The 16,718-nt window shown below is 51.8% G+C and overlaps 1 protein-coding gene across 1 annotated transcript in view; it reads right to left on the bottom strand.

The window, feature by feature from the left end:
- Nucleotides 1-16,718, bottom strand: part of LOC146858066 (uncharacterized) — a 167,336-nt gene that overhangs the window by 108,182 nt on the left and 42,436 nt on the right. The window contains exons 2-4 of the mRNA XM_085647097.1: nucleotides 4,836-4,922; nucleotides 3,198-3,323; nucleotides 1,058-1,383 (exon numbers count right to left, since the gene is read on the bottom strand). Coding sequence (XP_085503223.1) covers nucleotides 1,058-1,383; nucleotides 3,198-3,323; nucleotides 4,836-4,922 — 539 coding nt within the window. The remainder of the gene's footprint in view (nucleotides 1-1,057; nucleotides 1,384-3,197; nucleotides 3,324-4,835; nucleotides 4,923-16,718) is intronic.

Genomic DNA, 16,718 nt, shown 5'->3' with positions numbered 1-16,718 from the left:
GTCTCATTGGGTCATAGTAGTTATAGTACAACTCATTATCATTAACCATCAAGTTATCCTCCTCAGCATGCATGCATTTGCTTTCTCTCACTTCATACTTTGATTTCTTTGATAATGGATCATGGTCGTCTTACAAGATTGTGTTTTACTTTTGTTGTGTCCATGCATATTGTCTGTTTTTCTTTCTCAAACCTTTCCCAAAACCCCACTTCCCATCCAATCATCAATCCCTAACCCTCTTCCCCCGGGCTGTGTGATTTATATTGAGGTGTGATGTGATGACTATGTACACCAATTGATCACACGCTTGCTGGGGCAGATGTGGTGAAAGCAACACTAATTGAATTTCAACTAAGGCAGGGCAAGGATCTTCTTCTGCTTGACCACCCATGCTGTAGTTTACTTTGTGTTCTGTTCCACTCCTCCTCCCAGAGTCTCAGTCAAGTGACTTTCTCTTTCTTTTTTCAAACGCTATTGCCAGTGTCTACTACTACCACCACAATAATGGCATCTACTCCGTCAATTTGGGAAACCAACCATGCAGCCATCAGTGTGCCGAACTTCATCATCAATCACAGGTAAGATAAGTTTGGTGGGAGGTATGGACTAGGAGGAGAGACTGACAGTGCTATTATGACAATTAAAAATAACTCAGTGAGGGGTACTGCATCTATCGGTTTGTGTGTTACAAAATCGGCAGATCTTTTAAATCAAACACTGGCTGTGGGCATGCAGCAGCACGGAAACAAAGTAAACAACCATGTAACTTACATTGAATTCGGAAAACTGTAACCCACCATAAAACATTAACATCGTATAAATAAATAGTAAGTATATTTTTAATGTCCCCTAACAAAAATAAACTATCCCGCTCTGACCTAACCCACCCCCCTCCCTAACCCCAACGAAACGAAACGAAAGTCCAAAGTCCCAATGTCCGTAGAAATCCCCAATGCCCACAAACCCACCCACCAACAAATGGAATTAAAAAAGGGGCAAACGACGAGGTCCTCTATTGTCGGCGGGCCTTAAGGTGTTTGTCCACCAGGATCTTTACCCGCTCCTCCATGTTCTCCTCCAAGCGGGCCATCCAGCGGAGCAGCTGGCGGCGAAATGCCCTACAGTTACATCCAGGGTTGGGGGCAGCAGTGCTGGAAATAGAGGCGCGGCGGCGGGCGGATGCCGGACCACGGCGCCGTGAAAGTGGAGGCCGGGCCTGACTGGGGCCCGGGGCATTGGAGTAGGCTGCAGCTGCAGCCGCCTCCTCCTCCTCCTCCTCCTGAGCCACCAGCCGGCGATAATGCTCGCAGATGGCCTCCAGTTTCCGGCGCCGGGCCCTAGCGGCCAACTCCTTCCTTGATGGTTTAGTGGAAGGAGTATCATCTATATCAAGAAAGAAAAAGAACATGTTGGAGCCAATACTCTTAGCAAAACAGGAACACTAAAATCATTCAACACATAGTGTCACAGTATCACTAGCAAGCACAGTTCATAACATTTGGGATTTGGTGGTGGGGTAAGTATCTCTAATCCTACTTCCTTGGACTCTAACATTTGTGACCGTTTCAGACATTATTTATAAATATAATCGTACTATGTATGTACTCCGGTACACCAGTCATGCTGTTCTTATCTGTAGTTTAGCCCAATTACATAACCTTGTTGTAGGCGGCATGCCAGGTCCATCAGCTAAGCTTGCACCCAAGAGAAACAGATATGAGCCACATGATGCAGACTCACGTTAGTTTTATTTACTACTACTGTCTGCAGGTGGGGAAGCTCATCTTTTTGTCTGACGCCTTACGGCCGTTGGCACTGGTCATACTCTGTTACATGAGGGCAAATGGCATGCACAATTTCACTTACACCCTGCCATGGGTACTACAAAAAGGCTGATTATTTATCGGATCCAACGATCATTGCTTATATTATTCATATTATAGATGCTGCTAGTGCTAATACGATATACGACATCAGGTCGGTAGCGGTCGGTGGTGGGAGTGCTGCCGGTCGGTGACGTGGGAAGGTGCAGGGTGGGGATAGTAAACGATGGATTAAGGACATTCACAGGTAATTAAAGAATACATTAAAAAAAAAACATTGCTGTACACAGTAGCACACACTGCATCGCATTCGGCGGTGCAGTGCGCACCTTGAAAATAGTTTTATTTATTTTTATGTTGATTACCTGTATTTGGCCGTAACAGTAATACACAGTTTACTCGCCAGTGCCACCCACCCGTCCCCTCCCCATGTCACCGCCCGCCAACAATCCCACCACCAACCGCTACTGCAGAGGGTACTTTGCTTTCATTGATTGCGTAACCAATATACATAAACATTAAACAACAGATAGGCCACCCTTTGCAGGCTGGCTGCCCCAATCGAAAATACATTAATAATAATAGGTAGGGAGTGGTCCCCAGAGTGGGAGGAAGGGGTTTCCGCTTGATAATATATGACGTGCTTGCAAACTACTGCAAGTGTACTGTATGCTCATAATACTACCTTGATTCCCCTAGGCTTTGCTACTGTCGCGCAGTTTCTTTTACACTTTCTTCAAAGTAAGAATCTCCAGTGACACTTTCCACCTATACTGTCTCTTGGTGATAGTACATCCAGGCATACATCCATTAAAGTAAACGTCTATCCTTTTGTATATATCTCTTAACAAACCTTAGTTGGTTACACCAACAAACACCCATGCTTCTGCTCCTTCCTTCCTTGCCTTGGCTTTGAGTTTGAACCAAAAACACCGCTGATTCTTGCTATCTAGTACTATCCACCCATACTGTGTCGCCCACCCAGGCAGGCATTCTTTCACCTTCCACCCATCCTTCAACAACCCATGCATCTGATCTTATTACTATCAGCCACCTATGCATGCTTCCAACAACATATCCTTCTCTGCCGGTCAGTCATATTGTTTATCTCGCCCGTCCTTCCACCCTTAGTGCTTTCCCTCTATGTTCAACACATCCATGAAGGTCATCTGATCTGAGTTTGTCTTCTCCATAAAACATTCACAGCTGATTTTGGAGTCAAATAGAAGAGGCCATTGGTTACTCTACTCACGCTGGTAATGCTACGTAAAGGGTGTCTTCTTCAACCGTTGTATAATAAGTCGCACAGTACAGTGAAATAGTGAACACAGTTCCATCTAGCTGTAATGTCAAGAAGTAATGAATATAACTTACCGCCGCCGGCCACTGCTGCTGGATCCCCCCTGGGCCCTGTGTCTCCTGCAGGTGCCGCCAGTTCGCCTGCCCCCTCCGGAATGGCCGCATCGCTGGCCCCGACGGCACTGGTGGATGGTAGTGTGCCTAGAAAAAAGCATCACAAATTTTTTAGATGCCTGTAAACCTCCCCCTATTCTAAGTGTTCACTTGGAACATTGAAAAAAAAGTTAATGCGATGCAACATACATCAGCACTAGACAGTAAGTACAGTCAGTAGACAGACACTAGTAGGATATGGTTCCACTTCCTAGGGTCATCTAGTCCTACTCTACTCTTTTGAAAGTTAGCCTGAGCCATGAGTAACCCTTTTAGATTCATCATGTCGACTACTACTCTTTTGGTGCATATTATACCTGCCAGCTTATTGACATGTGCAGTAGATGCCTTTAAGGCCGCTTGACTGTTGTGTACAAGTGAAGAGGTCGAAAAAAAAACAACTTATTGACTTTGTTTAGTTTATATTGCTTAGCCATCACACATACATGTTACACTTTTTGGCATGACTGCAAAATGCTAGCATTCACCAGTATACTATCTAACGGCTAACTCGCAGCGTTTTTCTCATATATCATAGGCGGAAGATTCCCTTCTACAAACCAGAGATTTACAGAGCATATTGGATGCAAGATGATGTAACCAGTATTTCTACGTTCTACGGTGAGGGGTCTTCCAGAATTCAAAAGATCTTGGCTCTTGTTCTTGTTGTCAATCATGCACTTGTAAATGTTTACTGTTTTAATGTTAGGCTTTTTGCTGGCTTATTGACTATGGCTATCGTAAATTAAATTTCATATTAACGATGTACAGAGTTTGATACTTGTTTCAAATAAACCTTTTGAACTTACACATAGACTCTGTGGTATTTGGTGTGGTGGAGTGGACTTACATAAGTGTGTGAGCAAAATGGTGTTTGTTATTATGTTCTGGGTTGTCTCTGTCTCAGTCATCATCAACATTGTGTATCGTCTTCGTGGGGGGGTCGGGAGTGGGACCCTAATGTGAGACACTATAGCTAGTCGGTTAGGGGATCCTGGGTTCTTCGGACTGAGGTGTGATCAGTAAGATCCAACCTCCCATCAGCAACATCCTATTTTGTTGTGCATAGTTCTGTATGTGGCTCTGCAGAATCCTAGACAATAGTAGTATCATGTACTATCCGATCAAAAATACTAGTCAAATATCTGGTTGGGCATTTTGTTTGTGGTACTTGTCAAAGCCTCAACATTGAGAAGACTTGAAGAGGACAACCCAAAGGACAGGACCCAGTGGCTAGAGCTATTGGTCAATCAGAGTTTTATTGTTGCAAAGAAAACCTTCTATTAAAGAGTGGGCAACTGTGCAAGCATCGCTACACACAGAGTAATAATAGTAATAGTAGTATTAGTAGCACGGAGAGTCATAGCAGAGGGAGTTAGAAGCAACTTCGAGGCAGGGATAAACAGAATTAGTAAACAGATAGTCAAGGTCAAAGAAGTAAGCTTTTGTAAAAAAGAGATTCAGAAAGTGGAACCATAATTTAGAGTTTGGGAAAAAAAAGATGCAGTAACATAACATTTAGGGAAATATAAATGTCAATCTAACCAATGGAGGACTTACTGGGGCCAGCTGCAGGAGCCTCAGTAGAGGAGAGGTCCTGGGGTTCCCCCGCCGACTCCGACCCCGTCTTCTTGCCCCTGGGTGGTGCTGATGATCATGTAAAATATAATAAAGAAAGAGACCAACATTAAGGAGTGCTGTGAGAAAAATAATAAATCATTTAGAAAAACAATAAGTCAAAGAACATTTTAGGAAACAACAAGTGCAATAAAATTGACCTATCTAATCAGATGGATCGACTATTGGCTGCTTCCTAGTGCATTTACGGATCGTCTTCTTATTTATGAACACTCCAGTGTTCCTTGATCATTCTGATTACAAATACTAACAAAGCCTAGTAAGTACCACCTGACCTACACCACCTATTCCAGACGGGCCAATTGTTCACTAAGTCTGCACTTCAATTTTTTTCAGCCATCAAATGCATAGATGAGATGGAGGACACATGCATAGTTGCATACATTAGTGCATACATACAACAAATTGTGGGTTGGTTGCATAATGCTGATCTAGTTCTGCTACTGACTGACCATGCTAAGCCTACCACTCACTAAACAAAGTACAAAAGGTTCGACGGAGGACTGGGGTAAGCAGCACTCAGTGACAGAGGATGCGTCACGCAGACCGCATAAAACAATTAGTAACTACTACTAACAAACTAAACCTAGAATCCAATATCCATCCACCACTATTTCACAGTAGGACAATGGAAGGACTAGAGTCTCTCTAGCAAATCGCATTACCTAACTTCAGTTCTGTAAAGTAAACTCTTACATAATCAGCATCAGCACAAGCTAGCGCAAACTACGTTGCAAACAAGTAAGAAGAGTACCACCGTGCACCTGGGTCCTTAAATCAAAGAACATTTTGCTTTTTGGAACGTAATTTACCAGCAACGCTTGGCACGCAGCAGTAATCTTGTTATTCATCTAATTTAATATACACAATCAGTTACTCACCAAGCCCGATGACCTCGACACCTAGCAGGTCCAACAGGTCCTGCTCCCGGTCCAGGATGACGGACCACCGGTGGGCTAGCTGGTTGTGGGTGCGCCGGATCCCAGTGCACCGGAACACGGCCCGGCGCACCTTCGCCCACCGACGGTGCCGCTCCTGGGTAGCGTACCCGGAGCCGGGCCTGCCGCCTGCTGCCAAGGTCAAGGGGAGGAGGCGCTGGATGAAGAAAACAAGAGCCGCCACCTCCTCCTCCCCAAACAGTTGCCGGGCCTGCACCCCTGCAGGACGCATTCTGCCGCAAGGCAGGCGGCGCTTCTCTGCGCCTGCAGGTCCCTTGCCCTTGGGACTTGGTGTGCCCTTGGCCATGGTTCTGGGGTGGGTGGGAGGCGGAAAAGAAAAGTCCGAAGGGGAAAAAGGTTAGGGGGAAGAAGATAGAAAGAACTTTATAAAAGTAACAAAAACACAGTAAAAGTAGAAATAAAATGCAAAATATAAACTGAGGCAAACAGAGAGATAGATAATAACTAAAAAAAGTCAGGAAAAAGGCTTTAAAGACAAAGGATTGCTAAGATAAAGGGAGGATACAAAAGTAGGCCCAGAAACATGGCATAGAGTGAAAAACAAGATGGCCGCGCCCATTCGCGACCGCGTGGGTAAGTTCACGCGATATTTCTCGCGAACATGTACTATTTATTGCGAACAAGTAAAATGCGCTCCCGAACACGTCAATGCACATCGCGAACACGCTATCCGCGACCCAGAACAGGAAATAAGGCATCGCGAGCGGGCGGGACTATAGAAAAACAAGATGGCCGCGCCCATTGGCGACCGCATGGGTAAGATCGCGAGATATATCCCCCGAGCATGCAAACAGCTCCCCGAACATGCTTACCGCGCTCGCGAACAAGAAAAAGCCATCGCGAACAGGTTGCCACAAGCAACTACGCAAGCTCGCGAAGCTTCGCGAAGCTTCGCGAAGGTCGCGTAGTGCAATGACATCTTCGCGAAGCTTCGCGAAGCGCGACTACGCGAACTACACCCAGGGTTAGTAAATATATTTCACCAATGAGATGTGTCTAACATCTTACATATTGACTGACAGCGCAAACATGCAATGGACTGTAACAACAGCTTAATGCACAAATCACATGCAGAGATACCTTGATCTCATGTAGTCGTACATGTGTTCAGTATGTACATACTCGCTACTTTCAAAACAGAATCTGAATATGTGAACGGTAAATGGTACACTCCTACATCTTGTGTCACCAGCCCTGGGTGTGGGTGACACAGCACATGTGGCAAACAGCAACACTGCTGACTTCTACGTAGCTGCTGTACCTGATACACCTTCTTGCTTAAATCGCATAGAGCACAACCTTTCTACACAATGAGCACAGTGTGTGCAAACTGATCAACTATCAAAATTAACACAGCAATGTACACAGTGAAATAGTCACATTATGTGTGCATTCCATCATTACTGTGGGTTGATTAGCCTTCTCACACATTGACATGTTGACAAATATGCGACTCCATTACACACCAGATCTGTGTAGATGCACACAAATATCATATGTGACATGTGAGGAAGTACATTCCAATGCATGTAATCATGTACACTGACATGGCATGTGTGGGCATCAGTGAGTTAAATGTCACACTTGCATCTAACTTTCCAAACAGGTGCCAAAATACACTGTAAGGCCGTCCGGTTTTAGGTTTAAACCTATAATAACTGGTAAAACCCCGCTGAAAGAGAAATAGCCCTCACCAGTAAAAACATATAAACACTAAAAAAACACCTGCACAACCACAAACTAAATGCCATTCAAAGAGAGGAAAAAGAGAGTGAAAGAGTCATTTGATGTGGCTGTGGCGTGGTACATCGAGGATCAGTCGTGCCGAGACATTTTGGATGTGTTGCAGTCGTTTGATGAGCTTGGTCGGAGCTCCCGCATAGAGGGCGTTTCCGTAGTCGAGTCTGCTGCTGACATGGGCCTGGGTTACTGTTCTTCTTGTATCTGTCGGGATCCACCTGTAAATCTTGCAGAGCATGCGGAGGGTGTTGAGGCAGGAGGAGGAGATGTCGCTGACTTGCTTGGTCATGGAGAGCATTGAGCCAAGGATGATTCCCAGGTTGCGTGCGTGGTCGGTGGGTGTCGGGGCTGTCCACAGTGCCGTCGGCCACCAGGAGTCGTCCCAGGCTGAAGGGTTGGAGCCGAGGATGAGGACCTCTGTTTTGTCCGTGTTCAGCTTCAGTCGGCTGGTCTTCATCCAGTCGGTGACGGACTTCATTCCTTCATGGAGGTTGGCTTTGGCGTTGATGGGGTCCTTGGTGAGGGAGAGGATCAGTTGAGTGTCGCCAGCGTAGGAGATTATGTTGAGGTTGTGCTGTCGGGCAACGTGTGCGAGCGGGGCCATGTAAATGTTGAACAGTGACGGGCTGAGGGAGCAACCCTGGGGTACACCGCAGATGATCTTGGAGGCTTCGGATCAGAATGCGAAGGGTCCAGGTTTCTGTTTTCTTCGAGGTATCGGGTTAGCTGTCTGTTGATGATCTTCTCAATGACCTTGGCCAGGAATGGGAGCAGAGAGATGGGCCGGAAGTTCTTGAGGTCTCTAGGTTCTGCCTTGGGTTTTTTGAGTAGAGCGTTGATCTCGGCGTGTTTCCAGCTCTCTGGGAAGGTCGCGGTCTCGAGGGAGAGATTGATGACGTTGCGCAGGTGGGGTGCGATGGAGCTGCTGGCTTTGTTGAAGATGTGGTGCGGGAATGGGTCTGACGGGGAGCCGGAGTGGATTGTGCTCATGGTCTTGATGGTGTCATCGATGCTCTCGCTGGTCCAGGCTAGCAGGGGGTCGTGGTCGATGGTGTGCGGAGAGACTGTTGTGTTGCTGTCTGTTGGGGCTGTCTGGGTGTTGAAGCTGTTGTGGATGTCTGCTATCTTGCGGTGGAAGAAAGGGCTTGCGGTGGCGGGATGTTGTTGATATTGGAGCTGGGGTTGGAGAGTTTCTTCACGATACTGAAGAGCTCCTTGCTATTGTGTGCATTGTTGTCGAGGCAGTCTTTGAAGGAGGTCCTCTTGGCAGTGCTGATGAGGTGATGGTTGTTGCGGGTGGCATCCTTGTGGGCTGCGTGGCTGTCCGGAGTCTGTTCGCGGTGCCATTTCTTCTCTAGCTTCCGGCAGGCTCGCTTGGAGGCTAGGAGGTCTGGGGTGAACCAGCTGTCCCTCTTGCTGGTGTCTCTGTGGGGGGGTTTCTTCAGCGGGCGAGGGTGTTGGCGCAGTCGTTGATCCAGCATCTGAGGTTGCGGGCAGCGTCATCGGTGTTGGAGGGTTTGGTGGGTGGGCTGAGAGTGAGGTTTGCATGTAGTTGGTCTTCGGTGATTTTTCTCCAGCTGCGGCAAGGGATCTGTTGGGTGCGGTGGTGTATGGTGGGTTTCTGGAAGGAGAAGTGGATGCAGCGGTGGTCGGTCCAGAGGAGTTCGGCGGTGTGGCTGAAGGTGACGTGGGGGCTTGCGGAGAAGATGGGGTCAAGCATGTGGCCTGTGGAGTGGGTAGGCATTGTGATGAGTTGTCTCAGTCCAAGGTTGGCGAGGTTATCGATCAGGGTTGTCGAGTTGCTGTTGTTGTTGTTCTCCAGGTGAAAGTTCAGGTCTCCGAGGAGGATGTAGTCGGTGGAGGTCAGGGAGGGCGTGTTGATGAAGTCGGCGATGGAGTCGCTGAACTAGGGTCGGAGTCCGGGGGGTTTGTAGACGAGGGTGCCTCTGAGGGTGGAGTTGGTGTCTGTGTGGATCTGGAAATGCATGTGTTCGGCAGTGCTGAGAGTGTCGTCGGTGCTGGTCGAGACCCTGATGCTGGTCTTGTGGACGATGGCGATTCCTCCTCCGACTCCGTTGGTGCAGTCTTCGCGGGTGATCTTGTAGCCGTCTGGGATGGCTATGGTGATGTCGGGTGTGGAGGACTCATTCATCCAGGTCTCTGTTAGGAAGGCGATGTCTGGGGATGATGTGTCGATCAGGTCCCAGAGCTCGATGGCGTGTTTGCGTGTGGAGCGGGTGTTCAGTAGTATGCATCGGAGGTGGTTGAGGTCTTTCTTGGCGGGTTGTTTGGAGGCTCTGAGGCTGGCGTAGCTGCAGTTCTGGCAGGTTAAGGGACCGTGAGTGCGTTTTGGGGCAGCCTTGAAGCAGGTGTGGGTCCGTCTGTGGTTGAGAGTGTGGAGTGTGCTGGCATTGTAGCGGTGGTGGTCGTCGTGGCAGGTGCGGGGACCAGGGGTTCGGGTGCTGGGTGCGGTCCAGGCATGGACAGGCGCAGACGGGCTTGCCTTCAGCGCGCCAGCAGCGTGCCCGCTGCATGCGGCCGTGCAGTGGCCACCATCTATGGGGATGTGGGAGGGAGGATCAGCTGGGAGGCGGGAGGCAGGGGCAGCGAATGGGCAGTGAGGGGGCGGGGCCACAGGGGACGCAGCGGCAGGAACGGGAGCAGTGGGGGCACCTGAAGGCAACCGGGCACAACAGGGGCAGCGAAGGGGGAGACAGAAGGCAAAAGGGCACAAATTAGGGCAGCGAGGGGGAGACAGGAGGCAAAAAAGGGGCACAAAACAAGGGCAGCGAGGGGGAAACAGAAGGCAAAAGGGCACAAATCAAGGGCAGCGAGGGGGAGACAGAAGGCAAAAAACGGGCACAAATCAAGGGCAAAGAGGGGGAACAGAAGGCAAAAGGGCTCAAATCAGGGCAGCGAGGGGGAGACAGAAGGCAAAAAACGAGCACAAATCAAGGTCAGCGAGGGGGAGACAGAAGGCAAAAAACAGGCACAAATCAAGGGGAGCAAGGGGGAAACAGGAGGTAAAAGGCCACAAATCAAGGGCAGCGAGGGGGAAAGAGAAGGCAAAAGGGCAGAAATCAAGGGCAGCGAGGGGGAGACAGAAGGCAAAAGGGCACAAATCAAGGGCAGCGAGGGGGAGACAGAAGGCAAAGCGGGCACAAGATACAAACCTAGGGCCTACCACTGGCCACCAGAGATGAGGCGCAGGTGGTAGCCTGCGGGTGGAGGAGGGCCTCGACTTCTACAGCAGGGGCAGCTTCAGGGCACAGGCGGAGCTGTGTGGTGGTGGAGCGACCTACCAGCGAGGTCAAGGGTCGCTCTCCTCACCGCACAGAGGCCGCCATATATGGGGATGTGTGAGTGAGGAGCAGCTGGGAGGCGGGAGGTGGGAGGCTGGGGCAGTGAATGGGCAGTGAGGGGGGCGGGGCCGCAGGGGACACAGCGGCAGGAACGGGAGCAGTGGGGGCACCTGAAGGCACCTGGCTACAACAGGGGCAGCGAGGGGTAGACAGAAGGCAAAAGGGCACAAATCAGGGCAGCAAGGGGGAGACAGAAGGCAAAAAACGGGCACAATTCGAGGGCAGCAAGGGGTTAACAGAAGACAAAAAAGGGCACAAATCAAGGGCAGCGAGTCGGAGCCAGAAGGCAAAAAAAGGGCACAATTCAGGGCAGCGAGGGGGAGACAGAAGGCAAACAACAGGCACAAATCAAGGGCAGCGAGGGGGAGACAGAAGGCAAAAAAACAGGCACAAATCAAGGGCAGCGAGGGGGAAACAGAAGGCAAATGGGCACAAATCAAGGGCAGCAAGGGGGAAACAGAAGGCAAAAGGGCACAATTCAAGGGCAGCGAGGGGGAGACAGAAGGCAAAAAACGAGCACAAATCAAGGGCAGCGAGGGGGAGACAGGAGGCAAAAAAGGGGCACAAAACAAGGGCAGCGAGGGGGAAACAGAAGGCAAAAGGGCACAAATCAAGGGCAGCGAGGGGGAGACAGAAGGCAAAAAACGGGCACAAATCAAGGGCAAAGAGGGGGAACAGAAGGCAAAAGGGCTCAAATCAGGGCAGCGAGGGGGAGACAGAAGGCAAAAAACGAGCACAAATCAAGGTCAGCGAGGGGGAGACAGAAGGCAAAAAACAGGCACAAATCAAGGGGAGCAAGGGGGAAACAGGAGGTAAAAGGCCACAAATCAAGGGCAGCGAGGGGGAAAGAGAAGGCAAAAGGGCAGAAATCAAGGGCAGCGAGGGGGAGACAGAAGGCAAAAGGGCACAAATCAAGGGCAGCGAGGGGGAGACAGAAGGCAAAGCGGGCACAAGATACAAACCTAGGGCCTACCACTGGCCACCAGAGATGAGGCGCAGGTGGTAGCCTGCGGGTGGAGGAGGGCCTCGACTTCTACAGCAGGGGCAGCTTCAGGGCACAGGCGGAGCTGTGTGGTGGTGGAGCGACCTACCAGCGAGGTCAAGGGTCGCTCTCCTCACCGCACAGAGGCCGCCATATATGGGGATGTGTGAGTGAGGAGCAGCTGGGAGGCGGGAGGTGGGAGGCTGGGGCAGTGAATGGGCAGTGAGGGGGGCGGGGCCGCAGGGGACACAGCGGCAGGAACGGGAGCAGTGGGGGCACCTGAAGGCACCTGGCTACAACAGGGGCAGCGAGGGGTAGACAGAAGGCAAAAGGGCACAAATCAGGGCAGCAAGGGGGAGACAGAAGGCAAAAAACGGGCACAATTCGAGGGCAGCAAGGGGTTAACAGAAGACAAAAAAGGGCACAAATCAAGGGCAGCGAGTCGGAGCCAGAAGGCAAAAAAAGGGCACAATTCAGGGCAGCGAGGGGGAGACAGAAGGCAAACAACAGGCACAAATCAAGGGCAGCGAGGGGGAGACAGAAGGCAAAAAAACAGGCACAAATCAAGGGCAGCGAGGGGGAAACAGAAGGCAAATGGGCACAAATCAAGGGCAGCAAGGGGGAAACAGAAGGCAAAAGGGCACAATTCAAGGGCAGCGAGGGGGAGACAGAAGGCAAAAAACGAGCACAAATCAAGGGAAGCGAGGGGGAGACAGAAGGCAAAAACGGGCACAAATCAAGGGCAGCGAGGGGGAAATTGGAGGTAAAAGGGCAGAAATCAAGGGCAGCGAGGGGGAAACAGAAGGCAAAAGGGCAGAAATCAAGGGCAGCGAGGGGGAGACAGAAGGCAAAAGGGCACAAATCAAGGGCAGCGAGGGGGAGACAGAAGGCAAAGCGGGCACAATATACAAACCTAGGGCCTACCACTGGCCACCAGAGATGAGGCGCAGGTGGTAGCATGCGGGTGGAGGAGGGCCTTGACTTCTACAGCAGGGGCAGCTTCAGGGCACACAGGCGGAGCTGTGTGGTGGGGGAGCGACCTACCAGCGAGGTCAAGGGTCGCTCTCCTCACCGCACAGTGGCCGCCATATATGGGGATGTGAGATGGAGGAGCAGCTGGGAGGCGGGAGATGGGAGGCTTGGGCAGTGAATGGGCAGTGAGGGGGGTGGGCTGCAGGGGATGCAGCGGCAGGAACGGGAGCGGGGGGGGGCACCTGAAGGCACCTGGCTACAACAGGGGCAGCGAGGGGTAGACAGAAGGCAAAAGGGCACAAATCAGGGCAGCGAGGGGGAGACCGAAGGCAAAAAACGGGCACAAATCAAGGGCAGCGAGGGGTTAACAGAATACAAAAAAGGGCACAAATCAAGGGCAGCGAGGGGGAGACAGAAGGCAAAAAACGGGCACAAATCAGGGCAGCGAGGCGGAGACAGAAGGCAAAATACAGGCACAAATCAAGGGCAGCGAGGGGGAGACAGAAGGCAAAAAACAGGCACAAATCAAGGGCAGCGAGGGGGAAACAGAAGGCAAAAGGGCACGAATCAGGGCAGCGAGGGGGAGACAGAAGGCAAAAATCGGGCACAAATCAAGGGCAGCGAGGGGGAGACAGAAGGCAAAAAACGAGCATAAATCAAGGGCAGCGAGGGGGAGACAGAAGGCAAAAGGGCAGAAATCAAGGGCAGCGAGGGGGAGACAGAAGGCAAAGCGGGCACAAGATACAAACCTAGGGCCTACCACTGACCACCAGGGATGAGGCGCAGGTGGTAGCCTGCGGGTGGAGGAGTGCCTCGACTTCTATAGCAGCGGCAGCGTCAGGGCACACAGGCGGAGATGTGCGGTGGGGGAGCGACCTACCAGCAAGGTCAAGGGTCGCTCGCCTAACCACGCAGCGGCCGCCATATATGGGGATGTGAGAGGGAGAAGCAGCTGGGAGGCGGGAGGTGGGACGCTGGAGCAGCGAATGGGCAGTGAGGGGAGTGGGGCCGCAGGGGACGCAGCGGTGGGAACGGGAGCGGTGGGGGCACCTGAAGGCACCTGGGCACAACAGGGGCAGCGAGGGGTAGACAGAAGGCAAAAGGGCACAAATCAGGGCAGCGAGGGGAAGACAGAAGGCAAAGAACGGGCACAAATCAAGGGCAGCGAGGGGTAAACAAAGACAAAAAAAGGGCACAAATCAAGGGCAGCAAGGGGGAAACAGAAGGCAAAAGGGCTCAAATCAGGGCAGCGAGGGGGAGACAGAAGGCAAATAACGGGCACAAATCAAGGGCAGCGAGGGGGAGACAGAATGCAAAAAACGGGCCCAAATCAAGGGCAGCGAGGAGGAAACAGAAGGCAAAAGGGCACAAATCAAGGGCAGCGAGGGGGAGACAGAAGGCAAAAAACGGGCACAAATCAAGGGCAGCGAGGGGGAAAAGGGAGGTAAAAGGGCACAAATCAAGGGCAGCGAGGGGGAAAAGAAGGCAAAAGGGCAGAAATCAAGGGAAGCGAGGGGGAGACAGAAGGCAAAGCGGGCACAAGATACAAACCTAGGGCTTACCACTGGCCACCAGGGATGAGGCGCAGGTGGTAGCCTGCGGGTGGAGGAGTGCCTTGACTTCTACAGCAGCGGCAGCGTCAGGGCACACAGGCGGAGCTGTGCGGTGGGGGAGTGATCTAACAGCGAGGTCAAGGGTCTCTCTCCTCACCGCGCAGCGGCCGCCATATATGGGGATGTGAGAGGGAGGAGTAGCTGGGAGGCGGGAGGTGGGAGGCTGGAGCAGCGAATGGGCAGTGAGGGGGGTGGGGCCGCAGGGGATGCAGCGGCAGGAACGGGAGCGGTGGGGGCACCTGAAGGCACCTGGACACAACAGGGGCAGCGAGGGGTAGACAGAAGGCAAAAGGGCACAAATCAGGGCAGCGAGGGGAAGACAGAAGGCCATGAACGGGCACAAATCAAGGGCAGCGAAGGGTAAGCAGAAGACAAAAAAAGGGCACAAATCAAGGGCAGCGAGGGGGAGACAGAAGGCAAAAAACGGGCACAAATCAGGGCAGCGACGGGTTGCAGAAGGCAAAAAACAGGCACAAATCAAGGGCAACGAGGGGGAGACAGAAGGCAAAAAACAGGCACAAATCAAGGGCAGCAAGGGGGAAACAGAAGGCAAAAGGGCTCAAATCAGGACAGCGAGGGGGAGACAGAAGGCAAATAATGGGCACAAATCAAGGGCAGCGAGGGGGAGACAGAAGGCAAAAAACGGGCACAAATCAAGGGCAGCGAGGGGTAAACAGAAGGCAAAGGTGCACAAATCAAAGGCAGCGAGGGGGAGACAGAAGGCAAAAAACAGGCACAAACCAAGGGCAGCGAGGGGAGACAGAAGGCAAAAAACGGGCACAAATCAAGGGCAGTGACTGGAAAACAGAAGGCATAAGGGCACAAATCAAGGGCAGCGAGGGGGAAACAGAAGGCAAAAGGGCACAAATCAAGGGCAGAAAGGGGGAGACAGAAGGCAAAGCGGGCACAAAGATACAAACCTAAGGCCTATCACTGGCCACCAGGGATGAGGCACAGGTGGTAGCCTGCGGGTGGAGAGGGGCCTCGACTTCTACAGCAGCGGCAGCGTCAGGGCACACAGGCGGAGCTGTGTGGTGGGGGAGCGACCTACCAGCGAGGTCAAGGGTCGCTCTCCCTTGACCTCGCTGGTAGGTGTAACTAAAGAAAACAAATGAGACTGTTTATAGTGATCATACAGTAAGAAATAAAGCCAAATAATATGTGATTATGTATATACACAATATCAAGCAAAAAAAACATAAAAAAGGATATTTTGTGCAGCAATTAATTGCAGTGTTCTAACCAGTCTTTACTAGCCAAACACATGGGTGCCGATCACGATCCGGCAAAAACCGGGTACGAACCGTCGGACGGAGCACAATCTCCGCCCGACGCGTACCCGGTCGTCAATTTTTACAAACAAGGAATTACGATTTGCACGGGTACACCATTACCGTACGAATCGTAAAAAAGCCCGACCGAACAAAAAAACACCTACCAATGCGATCCGGGAAAGCGCCGACCTGACGTCGGGACGCTCGCAGCCAGCCATTCACGACCCAGGAATCCCGATTCGCACCGACGTCACCCCGCACGGTGAATATTTTGCGGCAGCCAAAAACTGCCGGGAAATCAGGACGACGCGAACAAGGACCACCAGTACGCGACGGACAGACGACGACGCGAACAAGGAGGACCAGTACGTGACGGACACACAGGACGACGCCACCAAGGAGGACCCGTACGCGACAGGACGACGCGATCAAGGAGTACCAGTACGCGACGGACAGACATGGACCCGAACCTACGAGTCATCCCTGCCCTCATAGCAGTACACCTCCTCTACAGGTTACGACGCAGACGCCGCAGAAGGTCAGAATAACTAAGGGAGGGGGGAAAGTGGGGTGGGGTGGGGGTGGCAGGACCAGGGCAGGCCACAAAACAACCACATAAGTCACACACCACACATGGCCTGGACATACCTGACTCCCATGCCCTGGTCACCACGAGGGGGTGGGGGCGTGTCCTGATAAGCCAGCGACCGCCACAACGGAAGTCCGTCACCACGCGAACCGGCAACACAACCAGACAGGTATGTCCCGTACCCACGCCTGAAGAGCGTGGGTACGAGTCGGCCCACGCCCACACACGTCACCCCAACAATGGCGGGACGGATCGCACCCACGTGGCAAAGGCCTGGGTACGGGCCGCACAAACATCACATAGCGTGGGGACGG

Source organism: Triturus cristatus, chromosome 3_2 (assembly GCF_964204655.1).
Source record: "Triturus cristatus chromosome 3_2, aTriCri1.1, whole genome shotgun sequence".
NCBI lineage: Eukaryota > Metazoa > Chordata > Amphibia > Caudata > Salamandridae > Triturus > Triturus cristatus.
This window is presented reverse-complemented; position numbering and strand designations above follow the sequence as displayed.